This window comes from Pseudonaja textilis, chromosome 2 (assembly GCF_049901715.1).
Source record: "Pseudonaja textilis isolate UNSWEBS1 chromosome 2, rPseTex1.2, whole genome shotgun sequence".
NCBI lineage: Eukaryota > Metazoa > Chordata > Lepidosauria > Squamata > Elapidae > Pseudonaja > Pseudonaja textilis.
In genome coordinates, this window is record NC_141991.1 from 182,945,307 (window position 1) to 182,970,243 (window position 24,937).

At 38.7% G+C, this 24,937-nt stretch overlaps 1 protein-coding gene across 1 annotated transcript; it reads left to right on the top strand.

Moving 5' to 3' along the window:
* Positions 1–504: 504 nt before the first annotated feature.
* On the top strand, positions 505–24,672 carry PLIN2 (perilipin 2). Its single transcript, XM_026718367.2, has 9 exons — positions 505–637; positions 3,162–3,216; positions 3,301–3,496; positions 7,135–7,217; positions 8,781–9,066; positions 10,181–10,365; positions 11,847–11,981; positions 14,184–14,474; positions 22,937–24,672. The coding sequence occupies exons 2-9, from the start codon at positions 3,187–3,189 to the stop codon at positions 23,072–23,074; spliced, it is 1,344 nt and encodes a 447-aa protein (XP_026574152.1). The 5' UTR covers positions 505–637; positions 3,162–3,186; the 3' UTR covers positions 23,075–24,672.
* The last annotated feature ends 265 nt before the right edge of the window (positions 24,673–24,937 follow it).

The following is a 24,937-nucleotide window of genomic DNA, read 5'->3' on the forward strand; positions in this document are numbered from 1 at the left end:
TTTTTTACGCACTTCTCCAAGAACCTCAGGGCTGCTACAAAGCGTTGCAATTGTTTTCCCCTCCCTGCCTGTGCAGCGAGCCTTCTGCTGCATGGCCAGAGGCCAAAACAGCAACCAAAATTTTAACAAGTAAAATAAAATAAAAATCAATAAAAGGAAATATTAATATTAATAATACATTTTTAAATGTTCAGCTGGCTGAATTTCATGTTTAATGAATAAAAGTTTAATAATAATAATGCTGGCAGCAACCCATATCAACCATCAGTGCCAATCAATAATATTTGTGATACATCTTTAAATGTTCAGTTGGCTGAGTTTCATGTTTTAATAACAACAAAACTATCATCATCATCATTTAGGGTGCATTTGCTGTTTTTCCGATGGCCCACCTCCTCCTCCTCCTCCTACACGAAATTTCTCGAGAAAGCGAGGTCTTTCGAACGAAATCACGAGAGGAGGGCGAAGTTGGCTCCTAGCGGTCGGATCCACAGCTCTCTCGCGAGATTTGGCTGATGGGGTAGCTGGCTTGGCTGGATAAATTGCCCCGGGGCGGCGCCCGGGCGGTGACAGTACTTCGAGAGTTAACGTGCTTAGGCTGCGAGCAAGCTTGCTAAGCAACCTCTGGTTTCCCCGGGTGAGTACCTACCTACTCTTGGGGGCAAGGTGTCTTGTTTTAAGGAACCGTTGCCTAGTGGGGAGGACGGACCTTTCCGTTTTAGCCTCGGAGGAGGTAAAGTGGAGGGAGGGCTGACCCTGCACCTCGGTGTAGAAGAACTGTGGCTCTGGAAACTTGCTTGCTCGTCCCATCCCTTGGGAAAAGTGTTTTCTCTATAGGCTCTCTTGGACGCCCTACAAGAAAAAAAAAAGTGGCTGTACGTCTACTCTGCATTTGTAGAATTATAGTACCTCTTGTTTCTCCTGGGTTCGGCTTTAAAGCACCTCGATTTGCAAAGGCTAAAGAAATGCTTGGGTGTGGATTTACAGAGGCGCCTTTCCCATAGGCGCAGGCTTGTATGATTGCAGGCTTCGTTTTGACCCCCGTCTTTAAAAAAAAAAATTGAACTCCGAGAGAAAACACATGGTGCAAAAGGATTTCTGTTTGCCCGAGAGAGAGAAAGAGAGAGAAAACTTTGGAAACGGCAGAAATGTTGCCAGGGAGAAAGCGAATTCCCTATCCCTTCCTTCTCGATTTGAGAATTTGGTGTGGCTGCTGGGGAAAAAAAGTGTTCAACATCTCTTAGTTTTTAGGATTATTAGGGTGTAATTCCAGTCGGTGGGTTGTTGGGCGGTTGCTAAAGTATTTTAGGATATAGCGGCGGATTAAAAGCAAAAGCAAAACTCCACCAAATCAAACTTTTTTTTCAGAATCGAAACAAATAATCCTGCAACGGAAAGTTTAAATGTGTGCATTTAAAAATACGTCGGTCCTATTTATAAGTAGAACTTGTTTTGTGGCTTACTTTGAAAGCTCTGTATGTTTCAATTTCCCACATTTCTTCTGTTTCGATTATCGTTAAATACTTATTTAAAGAATACCCTCATCAACGTCTAATCTTGAAGCTTTAAAGAATCCTGATATTTAAGATGGGTGAGGAACAACATGCATTGATTCACTGGAATAGTAGGTTTGTTCTACAAGTCATATTTTGACTCTTGGGACTGTCTGAGTCCCTGCAATTTTCTTGGCAATGTTTTCTTACATGGGTTGCCATTGCCTCTTTCCTAGGGCTGAGAGAATGTGATTGACCCAGCCATCAGCTGGCTTTGTGCCTGAAGCAGGACTAGAATTTCTAGCACAGCCTCCTGGTGTCTAGCTTTGTGCTTTAACCACTAGACCATTCAGATTTTTTTTAGACACTTAATTACATTCCGTGAAATAGTAATGATGGAAATTTCTGGAATATTGAATGGAATGTATTTTAAGTTTTTTATAATTTAAACTTCTTATAACTTACAACTATGCAGAGCAAGGTATTCTCTTTTGTGTGCACTTTATAGAGTAAAGAACACTGCTTTTTGTATAACTGCCCCATTAAAAAATATACTCTGGGAAAAGTGAAGTCTGCACAATGCTGTAGGCCATTTTGGTTGGCCCTAATAAAGTATTAGCCAATAATGTGTGTTTATCCTTTGTTTGATTAAGGATGTAAATGTAGTACCAATATTCTATATTTTTGAACTCCAGTCTTTTTGCTAATCGTATGGCCTTCCGATAAAAGCTGCATCTTTTTAAAATGCTGGTTAGAATAAAAAGTAAGCCTCACTATATATGCAGAGAAAGCCTGGTGTTGAGTGAAATGTTGTGTGCATAATAGCCAAATAAATTAAAGTAGAACTTGTCAGATTTTTATTATTATACTCAAGATTATATTTTTATAAGATAGGGCAATATTTCAGGACATTTTAGTAAGAATAATGCTGTTGTCATGTAATGTGGATAATAATCATGGTTTCAGAAGAATACTGCCACACCCAGCAGTGGTGCTAAATTATTTACAACATACTAGTCAAACTTATCACATAAAAGCTATTGACCCATTCTGGAATATAAAAACACTTTCTGTCTGCTTTAATTTTGGAGTCAAATTATTAAATATCCTGTTTTATGGCTTTACTTTATGGTAACCAGAAAATAGCTCCCAGCTGTATTAATCTTGATTCAAATTTAAGTTTCCTCTACTGAATTTTAGTTTTTTAAATTGCGTAGGTTTTGAAGTCAAAAGTCAGACTGTCTTGAAAGTTAAATAATTTTGGTCAAAATCTTCTAGATCAGGGGTGTCAAACTTCATATGACATATCAGGACTTTTTTCCCCTTCGCTAAACCAGGCATGGGTGTGGCCAGTGTGTGATGCATCCAGCCCGTGGGCTGGGAGTTTGATAGCCCTGTTCTAGATATTTTGTGCCTCTTGCTTATGTACCTCATACCTCATGTACCTTATGCTTTACTGAGTGTTGCTTAGAAAAACTGCATTTTGGCACTTTTGCACATTGTCCTGCAATATCTAAAAAAGATGTGATTTCTAATATTCAAACTTATAACATTCCCCTGCACAAAATGCATGTTTAGAAATTAATAAAAGGTATCAAATACTTTGTTTTTGTCGAAGATTAAAATTTATTTTAAAAATAATTTTTACTGCTTTTAATCCTTTTCCAGACTTTAAAACATTCACAGCAAAAAGATGGCAGCGGTGTCGGCTGATACCCAGCAGGTATGTCTCAATTAAATAAAAAATATTAGGTCACTTTTGAGGAAGAATTGTGAGTAAATCATCTTGCATTTTGTATTTATACAGAACGTCGTTTCCAGGGTTGCTAGTTTGCCCCTGGTGAGTTCCACCTACGATATGGTCTCTTCTGCTTATGTCAACACAAAAGATAATTACCCATATCTGAAATCTGTCTGTGAGATGGCAGAGAAAGGAGTGAAGACTATTACAGCAGTGGCCCTGACCAGTGCCCTGCCCATCATCCAAAAGTTGGAGCCACAAAGTAAGCCATAATACTTTTTCTCCGCACCTTTTTGGAACTCCTGGAGTTTAGCATGTCCTCTTCATTTCTTTCTTTCTTTTTAGCCTGAAAAGCACTTTCAACCTCTTTTACTTTCCAATGTATAATACCCTTGCATCTCTGATATTCCAGTTCCTTAAAAGAATTTGAATGAAACTTGACATGAGTATTGAAAGCTTGGAAATAGGTTTGAAAGGTGGGTGGAATGGTAGATTAGATTAGATTAGATAGCTTGGAAATAGGTGTGAAAGGTGGATGGAATGAGAGATGAGATGAGATAAGATGGCAGGAGGTCAGTCCCTCCTAATGTGTCATATGCTGCTTGCTGCATATCACTTCCCTGTCTTCGAAGTAGTGTATGTCACTGGCCCTGACACCAGTGCCAAAATGTGTGCACTCAAACAGAACATTTTCTCAACGTGTCATTTGCTGGAATTACAGGACCTACTTCAAATAATAACCCTTTGGAGAATTGTTACTAATGTCTGCAGCATACCTAAGAGCTGCCATGGCTGAACTTCGAGTTTTTAATATGAAATAGGGTTAGCCTCCGATGATAAAATTCCAATGACTTATGTGTCAGGAACTTGAGAGAACTTTGATTCATAAGCTGATACATAAATAAATAGCTGTTGCTCAAGCTTGCTCTGTCATCACTCTTCACCCACTTCCACCCAACGACTGCGTTTACCTTTCACCTACTTTCTAAATCCCTCACTGTCAGAAATTACAGTTTATATTTTAGACAGTACTCTGTTGTGTGTGGGTATTGACTCGGGGAAAATCTAATTTTGCAAAAGTGATGGCAGGCCAGGAAATATTGTGTCTTTTTTTTTTTTTAGAGGGCTCTTTCAGCTTGCTATTGGGAACACTATGCTCAACTTTGGCCTTTTAAAAGATGAATTAAGGAGTCTTCCTGTTTTATGACAGCAAAAAAAAAAAAAAGCTGAATTAGCTTTTGATTCTTCCTTAATTCAGAGGAGCCTGCTGAATCAGGCCAAAGGGCCATTTCCAACATTATGCGTCACTGGATGCCTTGGGGGAAGGTCACATACTAAGGATATGTTAATGCCTTTTCATTGTGGCTTGTAAAGAAGGAAGTAATAATTTGTACTAGCAACCATTGCTTGACAAAGATCTTTTGATGAATCTTCCTGGTCTGTTTGTAAAACCACAGGACAATTCTTTGATGAAGATGAGTGGTTGCTGTTCCAAGTGCTTGTGGCAAATTCAGTTGTTTAACTATGCACTGGCAGCCAGTTTGGCGCAGTAGTTAAGGCACATAGGGCTAGAGATCAAGAGACCAGGATATTAGGTTCTAGTCCCATCTTGGGCACAAAGCCAGCTGGGTGATTTTGGCCAGTCATTCATTCTTAGCTTTAGGAAGAAAGCAAGAGCCAATCACTTCCACAAGTCGTCCTGCCAAGGTTATTGTTTGGGCTTGTATAGGCAATACCAGGGGTCAAGGCTGACATGAAAGGACCAATTTATTATTTATTCTGTGTGTGTGTGTGTGTGTGTGTGTGTGTGAGAGAGAGAGAGAGAGAGAGAGAGAGAAAAGAAAGAAAAGTGAAAGAAAAAAAAGAAAGATTTCCTTGTATCAGTCCTAAACCTACCTTACATTTAGTTCCAGTAAATGACCTTGATTTTCATCATCCTATGAAAAGGGAAGGGAGGAAAAACTAACTTCTCACACATAATGTTAAATCTATGTGTTGTATAATTTTATATTCCGTGTTTCCCTGAAAATACGACTTACTCAGAAAATAAGTCCTAGCTTGATTTTTACATGTACACCCAATATATGCCCTATCCCCAAAATAAGCCCTAATTAAGACCCAATCTGCTCCAGGAGGCGTAGGTAAAAATTAAGCTGTGGGGGGAGCGATAGAGCTGCCCTACTGCTAATCTTTGGATAGTAGTAGCCAAGCCTTGCACACCTCGGCCCATTTCTGCTGCAGCTGGTAAGGCTTTCCTGAAGGCCTCTAGCTGATAACAGAGCTCCAAATCAATCTGGAGCTTTTTTATTGGCTGCAGAGGCCTCTGACAGTGAAAAGGAGGCCGGGGCGATGTGCACAAGTGAGGTGAGTCAGTGGACAACATCCTCGCCCGCCCCCCCCTCCCTCCCAAAATAAGACCTGGTGCCTTTTTTGGTGGCCCCAAAAATATAAGACAGGATCTTATAAGACAGGAAACACGGTACTTCTGCCATGGTTCTCCTTAACACTGATTAGTAGTGAGTTTAAAGGCCACCAATTGCTTGCCTCAAAGAACAGCTATTCCTTTCAGGAAGGTTGTAAGGAGAGTTCCATAAGAACTCCAACGTTATAGTATATCCTATCCTAAGTATAGGACACTTAGAAATAAATGCAGATTTAGAGCATTTATTGCCCAATTTCTGACCTGAAAACTTAATTTCCTCCTGCAAAGCTAATCCTATGCATACCTACTCAAGAGTTTAGACTTAAGTTGCGGAGGAATTTACTGCCTTACAGGTAGTCCTTGAGTTACGACCGTTCGTTCAGCAACAATTTAAGTTACAGCAGTGCTGAACAAAGGGACTCAGGATTTTTCCCTTGAAATTCTGACCACACACCTTGTATCTTCTTTCTTTGGCCTCTCTATCCTTGCACGTACACATGTACCCCACATGCTTTTTCTACTGCCACCCTGCACTCATTCCCCTCTTTTTTTTGGCCCTCCCTATGCACCCACACCCATGCACCCTGCACTCCTTTGCCTTGGTGTCCCTGTGCTCACACACATGCATTCGCCCTGTGCTCGCTCACCTGCATGGACACACAAGGTACCCTTTTCCCCTGTGCTCATACACATGCAAATATCTTATACCCTCTTTGCTGCCTCGGTGCATTTGCATGCAAACACCCCGCCTCCACTTTCCTTGGCCTTCCTGCATTCTCAGGTATGCACGCGCTCCGGGTTCTCTTGTCCTACACGCACTTATATGCATGTACTCACTCCGTGTCCTTTGCTCCCCCCAACCCCGGCCTTCCTTTGCTCACACACAGAGTACCTCATGCCCTCTTTCCCTGGCCTGCCTGAGCTCATGCCACACCCCAACACCCCCTCCCCTACTTGTATGCAGCCTGCATTGCACCTAGTTTGGCACTTTTATCACAACAACCTCTGGTATTTTTCCACTTGAAAGCCTTTACCTCATCCAGTTTACCTAGGAACCATCTCTTGTTTTGAAAACCACCCCTTACTCAAGTTTTTTTAAAGAAATTTCCATTCTGGTATTTTTCCATATACAGTGGGTCTCACGTAGCGCTTCTGTCATATGTGCCCATTCATACCTTCACACATACATCTTGTGCAGTGACGTATCTGTGTTGTATATATACACAAATGCACATACCAAACATCTACAAATGAACACTATTTTATTATGTAGTGCAGGTGCCTACAGTAGCACCATAGAGAGATAGGCAGCAAATAAATTTAACCAATTAATAAATGACATTCCACAACCCCATAATAATTTTCCCCTTTGCTCCTTTGGTACTTTTTTTCTAATATTGTCAATACCAAATTATCCTAAGATGGAATTGTTGGAAGGCATATCAGCAATATCTGAACTCTATCCTTAATTGTTGCAGTTGCAGTGGCCAATAGTTATGCTTGCATGGGATTGGACAAAGTTGAAGAAAAATTGCCTATACTCTATCAACCAACTGATAAGGTAGGTTGCTTGGACATATTTTTATTTGCCTTTAATCCCATCGTCTCGTAATGGGGCTGTCTTCAAATGATCTGGATTAGTACTTGACATTTAGAGGAGCGGTTAAATTGGATTAGACTTAAATTAATTTCAGGAAGGTGTGCAATAAACCTGAAGGGCTGACTATGATGTTAGTTGAGTAAAAAAAGTAGGTTTGCTCATGGATTTGACACCTATTGTTTCATGCACAGATTAATTCAAAATTCTCACATATAAAGTATATAATCTTTCTAGGATAGGAGGTTCCATCTGTCCATAAAGCCTGTTTGCATCTGTGAAATGTTCTGTAATGTGTAATCCCCTGTCAGCAAGGAAGATGCAAAATATTTACACAGATAGTCCTAGACTTATAACAGTTCACTTAGTGACCATTCGAAATTACAACAGCACTGAAGAAAAGTGACTTATGACCATTTTTCACACTTACGACGCTTGCAGCGTCCCCATAGTCACGTGATTTACATTCGGATGCTTGACAACTGACTCGTGTTTATGACGGTTGCAGTGTCTCAGGGTTCATGTGGTCCCCTTTTGCGACCTGACAAGCAAAAGTCAGTGGCGAAACCAGATTCACTTAACGACCATGTTCTTTAGCGACTGCAGTGATTCACTTAACAAATGTGGCAAGAAAAGTCGTAAAACGGGACAAAAAATTTTTCACTTAGCAATGTGAATTTGGGGCTCATTTGTGGTCCTAAGTGGAGGACTACCTGTACTTCTTTTTGGAGATGCTCCAAATCACCTCTGCTAGCATCTAGAGTGCAATTCATTCAGGCCTGGAGACCTGAATGCATTTAAATTATCTTAAGTTCTTTCAACAGTGATGACCAACTGAGGCTTTGTTTCCTTTTAAGAGAAAGCGGACATGAAGTACAATTTTTCTACATTCTGCTTCTTCAATCCACATCTTTTTTGCTTTACCACAGGGGTATCAAACACTATTTCATTGAGGGCCGCATCAGGGTTGTGTTCGACCTCGGGGGAGGGCGGGGGGACATGGCCAGATCAACGTCACTTGTGTCAGGGGTGCCTATAGAGGCCCAAGCACTCTGCCAGTGAAAATGGGCTCCTGAGCGCCATTTTCAGCTGCCAAGGCCGCCTGCAACCCTCTGCCAGTGAAAATGGAGCTCGCCCTCCCGAGCTCTGTTTCTACTGGCAGAGGGTTGCAGGAGGCTAGTCCTTTGCTATTTCCAGGATAGCTCCGCAGGCCAGATCTAAGTAGCCATGGGTCAGATCCAGCCTCTGAGTCTTGAGTTTGACACCCTTGCTTTACACCAACCTACGACCTCTTGTTTTTGACGTACCCGATACCTCAAGACTGTCAAACTCGTGTCGTCACATGATATATCGAGACTTTTCCCCCTTCGCTAAACCGGGTGGGTGTGTGACCTGCACGTGACGCATCCAGCCCGCCATGAGTTTGAGAGCCTTGTGATACCTCTTGACATCACTGAACATTAAAACAAATAGACTACATTTCCATGTTCTTTGAGCTCTTGGAGAAAAACCTTTAACTTCTTTTAGATGGTTGCCAATGCTGTGGATGCAGTTGTTGGTGCAAAGGATGCCGTGACAACCACTGTGACTGGTGCCAAGGATACAGTCACACACACCCTGAGTGAAGTTGTTGACAAGACAAAAGGGGTGGTTCTGGACAGCGTGGAGCTCACTAAATATGCAGTCCATGGCAGCATTAACACTGTTCTGCAGAGTCGGATGGTGTGCCTAGTGACCATTGGAGTGGATACTGCACTCAGCAAGTCTGAAACTTTGGTTGATCAGTACCTTCCACATACCACAGAAGAGCTGGGTAAGGATCTGCTGGAAGACTCAGGGACCGAAGCTACTACCGTGTTTCCCCCCAAATAAGGCCCTTTCTTATATAGTTCTTTTGCAATCAAAAAAGGCACCAGGTCTTATTTGGCGGGGGGGGGGTGTCATCCACTGACTTACCTCACTTGCGAGCTTTGCCCTCCGGCTTCGTTTTTGCCATCAGAGGCCTTCAGGAACTTCTGCAGCCGGTAAGGCTTTCCTGAAGGCCTCTGCAGCCAATAACCTTGCCGGCCTTGCCAGCTGCAGAAGAAATGGGCTGGCAAAGCAGCTGTCGGGGTGTGCGAGGCCTAGCTGCAACTGTCCAAAGGTAAGTAGTAGGGCAGTCCACCACCCCCCATCCACACGCTAGCTTAATTTTTATCAGTGCACCTTGGAGTGGGCAGGGGTCTTAATTAGGGCTTATTTTGGGGGTAGGGCTTATATTGGGCACACAAGCTAGGCTTTACTTTTGGGGTAGGTCGTATTTTCAGGGAAACACAGTAATACATATGTGGGATTGGAAAGCTTACTTATTTTGATTTGATTAGTACCTTTTGTTGCAGTGAGGAAGGTGCACTTTTTGCTCTATGCCATTGTTTCTCACAACCTTTAAGATATGTGGACTTCAAGTCCCAGAATTCTCCAACCAGCAATTCTTTATTTGGCCAAGTCTGGCTAGGCATATAATTTGTTTCCAGTACAGAAGCACTTGTTGTACTTGGAAAACAATAGAAAATTATAACAATGATAATAATGTGTACAGGGAAAGTAAAAATTAATAAAGGGCTATAATTCTGGGAACTGAAGTCTGCATATCTTAAAAATTGCCCTGATGAGAAAGGTGGCTGTATACAAATGCTGGTTTAGAGATTAGCTTTGACTGCATCCTTTAACAATAGAACCCAGCTTGTAGTCCCTCACCTGTCATGGGTTTTTTCAAAGAATTTATATTTTTGCAAAGCATACCTCTGACCCTTAACAAAAGACCCCTTCCTTACCAATAATAGTAATTTTTCCTGATTTGAGCCACCCAATTTACCATTAAGAAGTAGTATGGACTTTTGGTATGGCCTTGATGATAAGATTAATAGGTTTGTATTTTGACTCTGCAGAGAAAGAAGCTACTAACATGGAAGGATTTGAAACTGGAGACCAGAAGCTAAGTTACTATGTTAGGCTAGGGTCTTTGTCTTCAAAGGTCCGAGCACGTGCCTATCAACAGGCTCTAAATGCATTTAGGGATGCTAAGCTCAGAAGCCAAGAGACAATTTCTCAGCTCAGTTATACTGTTAACCTGGTAAGTATGACGTTTTTCTTAAGTAGGTTGCAAAAGTAATATTGTGGTCTCCTGAAGCATATGTTATTTTCTTTGCTCTTCTGAGCCTCTCCTTTTTTGTGGACTTTGAGAATTAATTACACTTCCAAGGTTGAACTCACACCAAACCTTAAAAATTAAGGTATTTAACTATCACCTGTGAGTAGAGAATAAAATAAAATCACCTGTCACAATAAGTTTTTAATACAACAGAGGTAAACTTTAAAAAAAAAAAACCTTAGACATCTTGAAACATCTGTTCTGCTCTTTCCTCCAAAAGATTGTAGAAAAAGTACCCCAATGAAGGCTAGTTAATAATTATATCAAGATTATGAAACAAATTTAATCACTCCTTCAATTCTCCATGGATGGTTTTTGTTTTTTTAGTTTCCAGGATCAAATATGGCAAAGCATGAAACGGGAGCCTTGAGCTTAAATAAAAGGCCTACCTTGCACTTGGAACACATTTTCATATCACACTAAGCTTGGCTTACTTTAACCATAGGTTTTTGAACATAACTATAGCATCCTGGGTTCACACAACACAAAGGTATAAATCAGATTTTGCGAATCACAGTACAAAATGTGCTAAGCCGAGTGGATCACATGACCTCTTCATGCAGAGTGGGAATCCAATTTTTGGGTAGGCAGCTCACAAAGTATAATCTGGCAATAAGTGTCTAAAAACCTCTATAGAATCTTTTTTCTTCATTCTACAACAGCGGAAAAGGGTACCTCTGTGTTGTAGACCTTCCGGAGCCAAAGGGGAGCAACTGATGAAATTTGTGTTCTGACTCTTCCTGTCTTACGTTGTTGAATTGAAAATACAAAATGTGGAGCTTGCATCATCCTGATGCACAATTCATAATATTTCTGTAATTTCGGTTGTGCTGTATATCTGTGGCCTCTCTCACTTAATCTCCGTGGGAGAAGATAGTTATTTTTTCCCATTTCCATCTCTGACTTCCCTTGGAGAGCTCTGTTGAACATACGTGCACAAGGCCACTATACTGCAGGTTATGTCAATTCCATAGCAACCAAATTGATGGACATCAATGTCTAGGGATCTTTCAGAGGTTTTCAACAATGGGAAGAAAATGGGGAGGCTTAGTCTTCAACCATGCATTTCACCTCCTGGCTGTAAACCTCTCAAAAGAGGACAGCTAACATAGTAGTCCTGAATTACCAGCTATGAATTATGACTCTTGCAGCTACCAAAAGAGTCACTAATGCTTCTTCCAGATGGCTCCAAAGAGACCAAAGTTCCTTTTTTTAAAAGCAAAGATATAGGATATCGGATCCTTAACATCATTTTTTTTCCTGAGGGCCAGTGGTTATAAATGATACACCAAGAAGAATTTTGTGTGATTTTGGGGAGGATTAGGGTTTTTTTTGTCATTATTTTAAAAGCAATTAAAGAGGTATGTATGCTTTTGTAAAATTTGGTATGTTGTACATTCTAGCTGGATTATGCCAAAAAGAACATGACTAATGCTAACGTGAAACTTCAAGGTGCCCAACAGAAATTATATAATTCCTGGACAGAATGGAGGAAAAACATTAGCCCTAATGGCGAGGCTGCTTCACAAAGTGCTGAGGTAAGTGGAAAGGAATACATGCTGAAGCTATGTCAAAAAAGAACTAATTCCACTGAAAAGTGGCATCTTCTTGATTTATATTGTGTTAATAAGTTCTTCATTGTGTAACACAGGTAGCAATTAAATCAGAAATGTATTAGTCAAGAGCTGACAACAAATATATGACTTTGCTATTGCTAGATGACAAAGAATTTGCTTCCTGAACACTTTTGGACATATCTTACAGATTTTTGGCTACTTATCACAAAAATAACCTGTAATTTTAACATATCACATACTATTTTAAAGAAATCTTCTGTTTTTATACAATGGCAATTTACGGTATATCCTTTAGTACCTGTTAGCGTTGTGGCACATACGAAAGAAACATACAAAAACATGGAACTGTTGAAGCACATTCAGCACACCAAATCTGTGGAGATCTAAAAGACATGGCTGTACTGCTTGGAATGCAGCTCAGATATACCAAGTATTACTCAAATCAAATCAAATTTACTGTTACTTATATGAATGGGACAGCTGTGCAAAAGAATCATTTTAGTTAAAAAATACCTATTTTAAAAGCTTTTGATTCCAGGACAAAAATCTGACACATGAAGTACTTGTTGACCCATCAAAGATATTTTTGTGTCTGCTTCGCATATAACTCGAGACTGATGAAAAATGTTGTGAAAGCAATGAACAAATAAGGTGAAGGTTTTTGTTATTTGAGACAGATATTTCCATAATAACTGATGCCAAGATTAAGGAAGGCATTTTTGTTGGTCCACGGATCAGATATGTCATCAATGACAAGCAGTTCAAAGATCTGTTAGTGGAGCCAGACAAAATTGCCTGGAAAGCATTCAAGGATGTGTTGAGAATTTTCTTGGCAATTACAGAGCACTAAACTACATTCAGCTGGTTGGCAAACATCTTAACAGCATGCAAGACCATGAATTGCAACATGTCACTTAAGATTCATTGTCTGCTTTCACACTTGTACTACTTGTACTACTTTCCCAAAAATCTAGGTGTAGTCAGCAATACATATGGTGGAAGGTTTCACCAGAACATTACCAGAATGGAAAACTAGTATTAGGTCAGTTGAAATCCATCAATACTGTCTGACTACGGTTAGATACTACAACAAAATGCATTTGTTGACACTATGTACAAATGAAAATCAGCAGCAAAATGCTTTGGCCCAGTTGAACTCATGCAGTGTTGGAAACATTATGCAGTTAAATACTTAGAATTATTAAAAGTTAATTTCATAGTTCTCCAGATTCCCCACAGTCATTCTGAAATCATATTTGCCTTCGGTTTGAAGGGGTCTATCACAATCACCTAAAGTTTTTCAGGAAGCAAAACTTTTGAAAAAAAAACTTTTGAATCACATAGAGAAGCTGATGAAGAAATTAATATAAGTAGGACACAAGAGGAAATGACTGGCCTCATTTCACTGCTGCATACTTAGAAAATAGCACTGTCTCCATTGCACTGATTTTTTGTCAGTAATTACCTTTTTTTTTTTTTTTTGGCTTCTGGTTTCACATGCTGAGTACACCTGAAACATAAACAATAAAATGTCATAATTCTATCTGCCCCATCTAGAAAATTGAAGAGTTTCTTATGCAACATGAAAATTTTATTACGCTGCAGGTAGAAAGAAGAATTGGCAAACTATTTTGATCTCTGCTGCATCCTACAGGAGGGCAGATGGATCCGTTCCACATTATGTGGGTTGAAATAGTAATAGCATTTAGGTTTCTATACCACCCCATAGTGCTTTACAGGCGCACTCTAGGCAGTTTACAATGTGGAAGCATTATTTGCATATTGCTCCCAACAAACTGGGTCCTCATGTTATCGACTTCGGAAGACTGAGTTAATTTTGAGCCCTGTCAGGATTGAACTCCAGACTGTGGGCAGAGTTTGCCTGCAATACTGCACTTTAACTACTGTGCCACTGGGGCTCATCGATAAAGATAGGATTTGATCAAATCATATTACAGTGCCCCAGCTAAATCCAATTTTGCTTCCAAAGTTGGATATGTCCATGCAGAAAGCTCTGACTCACATTATAACCTATTTATAAAAGTTTTCCTATATCCTTTGCTAACGAAGCATTAACAAAGATACTGTCTTAAGTTGTGACATTTAAAAAAAACTTTTTGCAAAGAACTATTCGTCTACCATAAGAGCTGTTCTCTTTTTCAGCACATTGAATCGCGCACTCTAGCAATCGCACAGAACCTGAGCCAGCAGCTTCAGACCACCTGCCTCACGCTGGTGTCCAGCATACAGGGTTTGCCCCAGAATATTCAGGACCAGGTCCACCACGTTGGAGAAATTGCAGGAGATGTGTACAAAAACTTCCGGTCGGCCTCTTCTCTCAGAGAAGTGTCTGACAACGTTCTCACCTCTAGTAAAGGGCAGCTGAAGAAAATGAAAGAGTCGTTGGATGACGTGATGGATTATCTTGTTAACAACACACCCCTCAACTGGCTGGTAGGTCCCTTTTACCCACAGTTGGCTGGCCCTCGCAGTGCTGAGCACAAAGGTGAAGGGGATAAAAAAACCAACCAGGAGAACAAACAGCCTGAAGAGAAGGAAGAATAAATCACGGTGGGCAAATGTACACTTTGTGCCCTAACTAACACAGTGGCTTAGCCATTAGCAGAATATTGTCCTATTTCCATTAGAGTTTTCTCTGTCAAAGGAATTGTCACAATGAAATGGTGTTGCACGTTTTAAGTTCAATTGTATATCCTTCACTTAAGTGGACTGAAAAATGTGGGTGCCTTATGACTTCTAAACCTGAGCTGAACATTGGAGACCACATCTTGTTCAGCTATTTAGCTATGAAGCCCCATCTTCATATATTTAAATATATTAAAAACAAAGCTTTTCAATGTATATTAGAAAACAAAGCAAAACAATTAGAAAATAACTTTGGAAAAAAATATACACTAGGGCAATTGGAATATCGGTGCCTTTGCATCCTTGCTATATCTTTAAAACATTAAGCCATATTATTTTAAATACTAAAAGAGCGCTCTGATCAACTTCCCTGCTCTGTTTAAATGAAGTTCATGACTAACCTTTTTCCAGTGTTTACCTCATGTGCTGTGAACATTTATAGTATTTAAAATTCTAAGACTTTGTACTACTTAATCCACTCCACTGGAAGTACCCTCGAGTATTATGCACTCAATTCGATTCATGCTGTGTGTATGTAGCTTGTCTTCAGTAGTACTTCGCCTTGTAATTCTCCATGTATGCTCTCAAGTAATAAATGCTTCAGCAGCCAAAGTCTGTCTCTTGAATTGTATAAGCAAGTATGGTTACAAATATTCTCTATGCTATATTGTGACTCAATTATTATTGAGCTGGGTTGTATTTTAAAATTGGGTGAATATAAGCTGCTGGTCCCTTAATCGGTGTTTCATGCATTACATCTAAATTAGATAGGCTTAATGTTGCTGCCGCATTTGTTTCCTTCTGTGGCTTCCCCTCCAGCTTTACTAACTACTTGCTGCTGCTTAAGTTTTACTATTTCAGCTTAATCTAATCGTACCTTCTGTTGCTTGACAGGGCTCTCAAAGGGAGGGTTGTGACTTGGTGGTGATTTTTTTTAAGCTACTGAGATCCAATTCAGACATCCTGTGGTCTTGGATAATCCATCAGATTGTGTAATAGTCCCTGGCTCTTATAATTGAAAACTCATGGATATGAAAAAAATGTTTATCCCAAGCAGAAATGTACTGTGTGTTTTTTGTTTTATTGCTTGGCTGTAAAAAATGTTTATCCCAAGCAGTTTCCAAAACTTCCAAAAATCTGTGTGATAATGGTTTTGTCTAAATATAGAAGAAACAGGCTGTAGAATGAGAGGCGATATGTTCTCAGTGACTAAGATTCTATTCAAGTTGATAAAATAGAATAAAACAAAAAGGGAGTTGTTTTTAGATCACACTTCTACAAATCTGGATTTTCAACAAAACATGAGGTAGTCTATTACTAAATTTCCTTCCTTAAATGCATTCCTGAAGTTACTAAACAGCACTAATTAACTTCTCCTTAGCCTATTTTGGTATATCACCTTTTGGGCATTATCTGATTACTTAAAGGGATAGTGTTAATTTCAGCAGCAATCTAACAAAATAATGTTTCTGAAGTTGCAAGGTGCTATCTCAGTGGCATAGAAAGGCAATTTAACCCATAAATTTGAGATCACTTGTTTGGATAGATGTCCATAACTGTTTTCTTCAGGTTGTGCAATTCCATCATTGTGTATTGACTACCTGCAGTTAAAAAAAATGGCACAATATATTCCAAATCATTTTGGAAATTGGACCTAAAAGCTAATTCTAGATGTAGGAGTATTCCTGCTTTGGATATGGGATATGGGAAATTGATCTGGTGCACAATCTTGGCATTATATGAAAATAGGGCAAAGCACACAGTTTCTTAACTTGGTTCAGTTGTGTGGACAAAAATACTCTTAACATTGTTTAGTATCATTGGCTTTGATAAAATAGAGCTGGTTTGAGATAATGATTTAAAAAACATTAAAATGTGGTGTAATAGACCCAAACTTGACTTGAAGAAACGTTGGGCAACCTTTCTCAGACAGAATTCCATATTAGGAAGGCTGAATGAAAATTAAAATAGAACCCTTCGAAAACATGGTAGTCTTTCAAGAGCAAATTGAGGTAGGGGTTATGTCTGTGTAAGTGGACTCAAGGTTGACTCATCCTTCCATACTTCCAAGGTGGGTAAAATGAGGACCCAGATTGTTGGGGGCAATACGCTGACTCTGTAAACCACTTAGAAAGGGCTGTAAAATACTATAAAGTGGTATATAAGTCTAACTGCTACTGCTATTACTTGATCTAATGCATGCTCGTCTGGTTACATCAGGGGTCTTCAAACTTGACAGCTTTAAGACTTGTGGACTTCAACTCCCAGAATTCCTTTTCCAGTCATGTTAGCTCAGGAATTCTGGGAGTTGAAGTCCACAAGTCTTAACTTGCCAGGTTTGAAGACCCTTGGGTTACATTTTCTTGTACAAAAATATTTAATGGTTTCTCTAAGCTCAGAAAACCATTTCATAAAATGTCGGTAATAATTGTTCAGAGTCCTCCAGCTACTAGACTCACTATAAAATACAGAAACAATGCTGAACACGGTTTTGGAAAATATAATCGTCACCTGCTGTCTCAAAGATTAGGAGGCAGATTTTCCTACTTGGTAAGTTTCATAAAAATAAATTAAGGGCTCTGCCTTGTCAGTGCTTATGTTTTTCCCGATAAGATAAGAGGACTGGAAGAAAGGATGGGGACTGATAGTAAACTCACTCTTTCATGAGGTAAGGATAGTGGTTTAAATACACTACACTGCAGAGGACGTGATCTAGTTGGTGCCTGATTTTATAAGATCACTATACTTGTCCTTGCTATTGTAAACATGCAACACATTTTACAAAGGAATTTTTCAGAATATTTATCAGATTAAACAAAACTACAAATGATCAAAATAAATTAACATTATGAAGTCGTAAAATTATGAAATTATGAAATTTTCAAGCTGCCTGTCTGACTGCAAAATTGCTCTAGATGACTTAAAATGAACATTAGGTACAAAATTGAAAAAAACAAGGCAAGAATGGTACATTGGTGATATCTTTCCTGTTAAGTCCATCAACCCACTTCTAACAGAGCACCTCCATCAGGGCTCCAAGCCAAATGGCTGAGCTATTGCCATTCCTTCATAAAAGATACAAATAATAATTTGAGTATAGAAAATCTGATTTACATTTATTGTCATTCAGATTGCATTGCAGGTTGAGCCTTCAATTTACATTGACACTTTGTGATCATCTTTGGTTCTTCTCTGAAAATAACCTGATAGACCAAAACGTTTTGGCTCTAAACAAAAAATCAGTTCCCAGTTCAAAGTTGTAAAGTACCAGCTGCTTGGTGGCGATGCTAGTAATATTTAGAGGCTGGAAGATTGGCAGTCTTCAAAAGTATTCTGAGATGCTTTAGTACAAAGTTGGATAATATAGTAATTCCTTAAAATACACAGTCCCTCTACATCAGGGTCTTCAAACTTGACAGCTTTAAGACTTGTGGACTTGAACTCCCAGAATTCCTTCTCCAGTCATGTTAGCTCAGGAATTCTGGGAGTTGAAGTCCACAAGTCATAAACTTGCCAAGTTTGAAGACCCTTGCTCTACATAGTGATTTGACAACAATGCTGAAAATATAAATACATAAACATAAATAAAAACATACCCAAAAATAGACTTACATAGGCAGAAATTTCAATTGGTACCCGACACAAATGTAAATTATTACCTGGTGCCTGGCATGAAACAGGCCTTAACTTCTGATCTGGTGAACTACATCTCCCATTTTTCCTGATCCTTGACTATATGATGGAAACTGATGGGAGCTGCAAAGTAAAGTCATTTGGAAAGCCATAGGCTTCCCTTTACCCCCAAAGTGATTCCTATTCCTTTAAAGGAAGGCGGAAATACAACAGGGCATAAGTTTTGGCCAGAAAGTTTTAAAACGAATTTATCTTAAATGCTGAAGCAGCATGTTTTAAGGCACTGGGCCTCTCTTCCAGGGACCCACACAATGTAATACAGCAATGTCATGATGTATAGAAAAATGATGTGGCTTTTGGCGCAAGGTCATAACATTGCTTCTGTCAGCCTCCTCACCCCCACCCCGTGCCCAAGACCACTGATGTTGGGGATTTTAAAAAGCAACCTTTGACAGGAACTGCAAATTAATGCAAAGTCTGTATGAATTACAGTGGCATGTAAGACTTATTCATTTTAATAATAAATGTAAAGAAAGCTACAATACCAATTGGGAGAGAGAGTAAAAGTTATGATAACTTAACAAGCTATTATTTAGTTAATAAGTATATTAATATTTTCAACTGAATAAGCCAAAAAAATTGGTTTCAATATAAGTGTAGCATCTCCCAAATATCCTAAGACTTCTGACCTTCATGAAATGTTGCATATACCCCTGCAGTCACATAACTTCATTTCGTATGGCAAAAAGGTTCCCATTTATGTCTGGTTGTAGCACCCCAATGTCATAGGACCACAATTTGCAAAGATTTTTTCCTGATTTCTGCAGTTTTCATTAAAAAAAACCCCAGCCCATTCTGGAGAATGGACTCAGACTTGCAATCATGAAATTCACTTAATGACTCCCATAAAAAGAGTTGTAAAATCAGATGCAGCCATGCAAATGCCTTGCCTTATATCCTTCATGACTTAAAACTAAAATCCCCAATCCTAAATGCAAAGGACTACCTGTAATTTGCTGTTCAGTTAGTGATGTCCCCAATTTATATAATAATGTAAAAACACATAAAACCAGTTAATAGATTCTGTCTCAGTAAATAATTGTTCATTGTTGGCCTGAATCTCAGGTAGGAATTTTTGTTGTTTTTGATAACTGAACAGCAAATTACAGGTAGCCCTCTGCAATTAGGATTGGGATTTAAGTCATAAATCATGAAGGATGTAAGACGAGGCACCTGCGTGACTGCACCTGATTTTACAACTCTTTTTATGGGAGTCATTAAGTGAATTAGGTGATTATAAGTCTGAATCCATCCTCCATAGGATAATAGGATAAACACTTCAAGGAATAAAATATTGTGAAAATAGTTGCCTCAATTTAAATCTTGGCGGCTATAAATACTTAATTCATCTGTGGGACTTCTGGCAGGTGACAAAGGGAAGTCTTTAACCATTTTTCCAGCTCTATAAGATTAGAATTTCTAAATCTTTTTTTCTTTTTGCTGATTCAATAGCAATAATGGTTCCACAAACAGATGTCTTAAATGCGTCCTAGAGGCTTAGCATATTAATACAGCCATAATTTATTTCAAAAATGAGCATATGTCCTTGTAGATCGACTTCATCAAAAAGTACTGCATGCAGAAATATTAAAATACTATGTAGAATTAAGTTATAATTTTGAAATTTCAGAGCAAGAGTCCTTGGAACACAATCTGAGATTGCAGCAGGGCCTATTGAGAAGGCCACAATTTGGTTCACCAGAATAGAAGAACTAAATAATCTATTTTAAAGCCATTTTGATATGTATGAGGAAAAAAGTATGCAGTATTCACTACATTTTAGGTTTTAAAAAACACAGAACGTCTCTTTAACTGAACTCTGCTGTAAATGCTTGCAGTGATTTTGAATTTTCAGAATGAAGTAGGGGTTTTGAAGTGCTTCAGTCTAGCTGAGTTCTTAAGATCCGTTAAAATTGCCAACATATCCTGTATACAGTATTGAGGTTTTGGGGAATACGAGTGTTGTGGCTCCGATTCCCGAGCCTGTGCTGTTGGAGGAAGGGGACTCGGAAGATCAGGAGGAGAAACTGGGAATGCCTTCCTCCCCAGGACCTTCCTTTCTGGCAGTGCCTTCCTCCCTGATGGTGCTTCAGGTTTCATCAGACAACCGAGAGGAACAGCCTGAGATTAATCAGGAGGAGGGCATATCGGAGCAGCCCCTGACAGGGAGTCAAGTGGACGAATGTTGGCTTGATCCTAGGCAGCGTCGTAGGAAGAAATGTGAGCTGCAACGTAGGAGGCGTGGGAGGGTCAGAGAGTGAGCCGAGTCATTGAGACACACCCCACAGGGGATAAAAGTGGGTGTGTTTTCTTCGGAAACTTTGTACGGGACAAAGTTTACTTCTCTTCCAGGTTTCGTTGTGACTGTTTTTTGTGGTCTGCTTTGGAATCTTCAGTGAGTAGTTTTTCTTGTTATCTTTTCGGACTTGGCAGGCAGAGTGTGTTGGAATGCCAAGGACATTATCAGTATAAAGGATTAACTCTGTAAAGTCTGAGTCAGCTTGCCTGCCTGTGTTTGTGTGAGTTTGTTCTCTTTCATCTTTTTTGGAAAGAAGAAAGGTGAGACATAACAGCGGTTTAGAGAAACATCTATGGGGTTTTTTTCTCTGAAATATTCTGCAGTTAATTACAGCAAAAATGACATCAGCTATGTTCAAAAAAATAAAGCACCCTTCACTGCCATAGGGCTTCTATTGTACATTACTTTTAAACAGCTATTAAATATACAGTACTTAGTACCCTTATATGCCTTTTGTTTTAGCATCCATTAATGCAGTTTCATCAAATGTACCTTCTAGGTCTCAAAGAACAGAATATATAATACATCTTAATGATATATAGTTACACATTTTCTAGCTGATTGCAAACTTAAATTTAGTCTGTCTATTATTCCAGCTCATTGGTTAAAGTACTACACCTCGATGTAGTCAAAATATTGCTCTCAGTGTTTTTTAAGTATTCAGTCAATAACCAGCACAAAAAACCCAGAGAAATACACACACACACAAATATAACAATCACCACCCTAGAAACAACTCAACAGGAGAGGAAATTCTCAAGATCAATTCCGATCATTTTAGATAAATTAAAAGAATGATGTATACATTTATGTCATGTCCTACTAGTAGTCACATGCATAATTAATGAGATAACAGGAATCTGAAGATTATATTAACAATAAAATAATTTCATTTTAATATAGAAATGAAGAGATGGGATTTTTCCTAGTTGTATCAGGATATGCTGCAGCAAAGATGAAAGTTATGAAAGTGCATCAGTGCAAAATTATGTTCAGTCCATTGAGTAACCTTTCAGTCCAAATACTGGAATATCGTATTTTGGAGCATCGTATTTCACTAGCAGAATCAATATGAAATAAACCTGGACTACAGTAGTTTGTCTCCAGGAGCGCTCAATATCTTTAAATTGTAATGAAAAGTTATTTCTGGTAACACTCAATCAGACTCTTTGTGAACATCATTAATATTCTCAGGTTTTTTGAATAATGATAGATTTCCCCCCCCATTATCTGTATCTTGTGTATTGAAGAGATCACAACTCTGTATGATAACAACCACCCGGTTGGGTTGGGCCAACGAGGCATCTCTCAACTCTGTCACTTGGTTTATACAATGGGATGCTCTCAAACAGGAGGTGAAAACATATCCTTCCTTATTCTATCGTTTCCTTGCAACTAAGTGTTAGGAGACACGCTGTTGGAAAAACCTGCCTCCGATTAATTTATCCAATCCCCATTTAGAACTCTCCAGGTTAGTGGTATCACCATGTTTTGTAATAAGGGATTCCACAAATTAATTAGGCACTAGGTGAAAAAGTACAGGCGGTCCTCGATGTACGACCACAAATGAGCCCAGAATTTCTGTTGCTAGGTGAAACACTTGTGAAGTGCACTTTGCCCCGTTTTATCATCTTTCTTGCTACAATGGTTACATGAATCACTGCAGTTGGCAAGTTAGTAACACGGTTGTTAAGCAGATCTGGTTTCCCCATTGACCTTGCTTGCCAGTAGGTCACGAAAGGTTATCGCATGACCCCGGGACACTGCAACCATCATAAATATGAACCAATTGTCAAGCATCCGAATGTTGATCGCATGATCATGGGATGCTGCGAAGGTTGTAACTGTGAAAAAGTCACTTTTTTCAGTGCTGTTGTAACTTTGATCAGTCACTAAACAAACCTCGTAAGTGGAGGACTTCCTGTATAGTCGTCTGCCTATCCTGATTTTAAAAGGAGAAAAACTTCTCCCCATTCTCTTACTGTTTTATACCCCTTTATGATGACCATCTTGATCACCTTCTTCCCAAGTGGTATCTCAAATGTTCTGGCTCTTTTTTGTAGGGAAAGTGTATGAATACGCACTTTGATTGTTTTTATTCCCCCACTTCCCCCATTTTCTTTCCTTTTTAATTATTTCTATTTACAATAAAGTTGTGGAGATTTTACTAGCTGATTCTTTTGGTTTACATGCTTAATGCATGTGGTAAGGTGAGGGAGAAGGGTGCGTACAATTCAAATATTGCCTTCAAATTTATTTGAGCTTATTTTTTCTATAGATGCCAGATTTCACTATCACAGAGTTGTCTTCAGAATCTGATGAAATACCGGACATCTCAGATTTGGATGAAGAAGGCCTGCCTGACTATTCCCATGCAAATGGCCCAATCACCATGGAACAAATGGTGGAAGCATAAGAAAAAAACTGTTCCTTTAATATAATGTGTGTGTGTGTGTGCTCTGTGTGTGTGTGTGTGCATCTACATGTACATAGACACACAAACAGTGAACATGCACACTTAATTACAATTCTGCTTTATGGGACGATAGCTATTGGAGAGTGCATCTTTGTTTAATTTAGATCAGCCAACATGCAGCTTCTTGGTTCATTGTTGTTATGGAACATAGACAAGTATTTTAGGATATGCCATAGATGCTTTAGGTCACAGGTGTCAAACTCATGGCATCACGTTGCTGTCACGTGATGTATCAAGTTTCCCCCCTTTACGGAGCTGGGGTTGGCGTGGCCTGCACATAACACATCCGGCCTGCTGGCTTAGTTTGACTCCCTGCTTTAGGTGATAGATAAAATGTATTGAAATGGTCTTAAATATCCTTTGAAGTTTAGATCACAGTTGTGCCAGTTACAGCTTTTGAAGCAACAGCCTTAACAATTCACCTGAAATGTGCCCTATGAGATGCTTTGCTGTCTTAAGCTTCCTTCCTCTCTTAGCAAAGCACTTAAATTTAACAATATATCTATATTTTAATCCATCACAAAAACTTCAAACTGAAGTAATGTTGCTCAATTCTCTGTGATTGCTCAATTCTCTGTAATTGTGTATTAAGCTTTTGAAATAATTTTCTTATATTGTTTGCCCTACACAAATACATTGGGAGTGCAATTCCCAGATGACAAGGCACACAATCCCAACACATTGGAGAGATCCATAGTTGAAGAAGGCTGCTTCAATGCAATTAAAATATTTGGTGACTCTTTAAAGTATAATATTCTTGTGTCAGTGCTTCAATAACATATCAGCTATTTTTTAATATTTTATTATATTTAATGTTATTAAAGTAATAAACCTATATTCTGGTTGTGGTTTCACATAACTTGATACTGCTCCCTAAAATCCATTGCAGATAGAAAACTGGCAGCTCTATAAAAGAAATATTTTTATTTTAAATTATTATTTTTAAATAATTAGGTTAAAGCACACAATCCCCCATTAGATTTTACATTTATAGAAGAATTAAGTTTAAGATTTAAAAGAGTCTGAAGAGAAGTAATGTACACATTCAAAAAGGATATAAGAAAGTACCTTCCAAAAAGGATAGGAGTTCGGAGAAAAAAATATTAAAGATGCAATGACGATGCATGATGGCCAAAATATGAGAAAATGAAATTTTCCTTCAGGTTCTGCTCATAGTACATTCCTGCTAAATACGCAATTTCAACAACAGCCAGTATATAAGCAATTAGGCCTTCATGATGGATTTGGGGAGTTTTATGTTTTCTGAACTGAAGCCATGAAAGAAATATAAATGTGATTGTTATCATTTTTTGTCATTACCATTTCTTTTCCTATGCCACTGGAACTTTGTCTCTGTTTGTTGTGGGAATATGAGGATATTTCTTGGTACTAATTTAGTAGATTCCATAAAGCTAGGGTTAAGAAATAATTGATTTCCTTTGTAATTTAAGGTGAGTGTCTCTAATATCAGATGTAGGATGTAAGTTGTAATAAATAATTACTGAAATGCCTTGGAAATAAAGTTTGAACTGATCTTCAATTACTGCATTAATGTCTTGCCTTTTTTCACTCTTTTCCCTATGTATGTTTTGTATTAAATATATAGTCATATAAGATTACCTTTGATAGTATGACATATAGTGCTGGATCTCAACACCCTTGTATTGATTTAAAAAACAAGTTATTTCCATGAACAACGCAATATGCTTCTCTTCTGTCTTTGATTCCAGAAAATAATACTTGATGAAGAAATTGTTGTTGTTTATATAAAGTCATGGCTGAAAGGGAAAGTGAATATTCAAA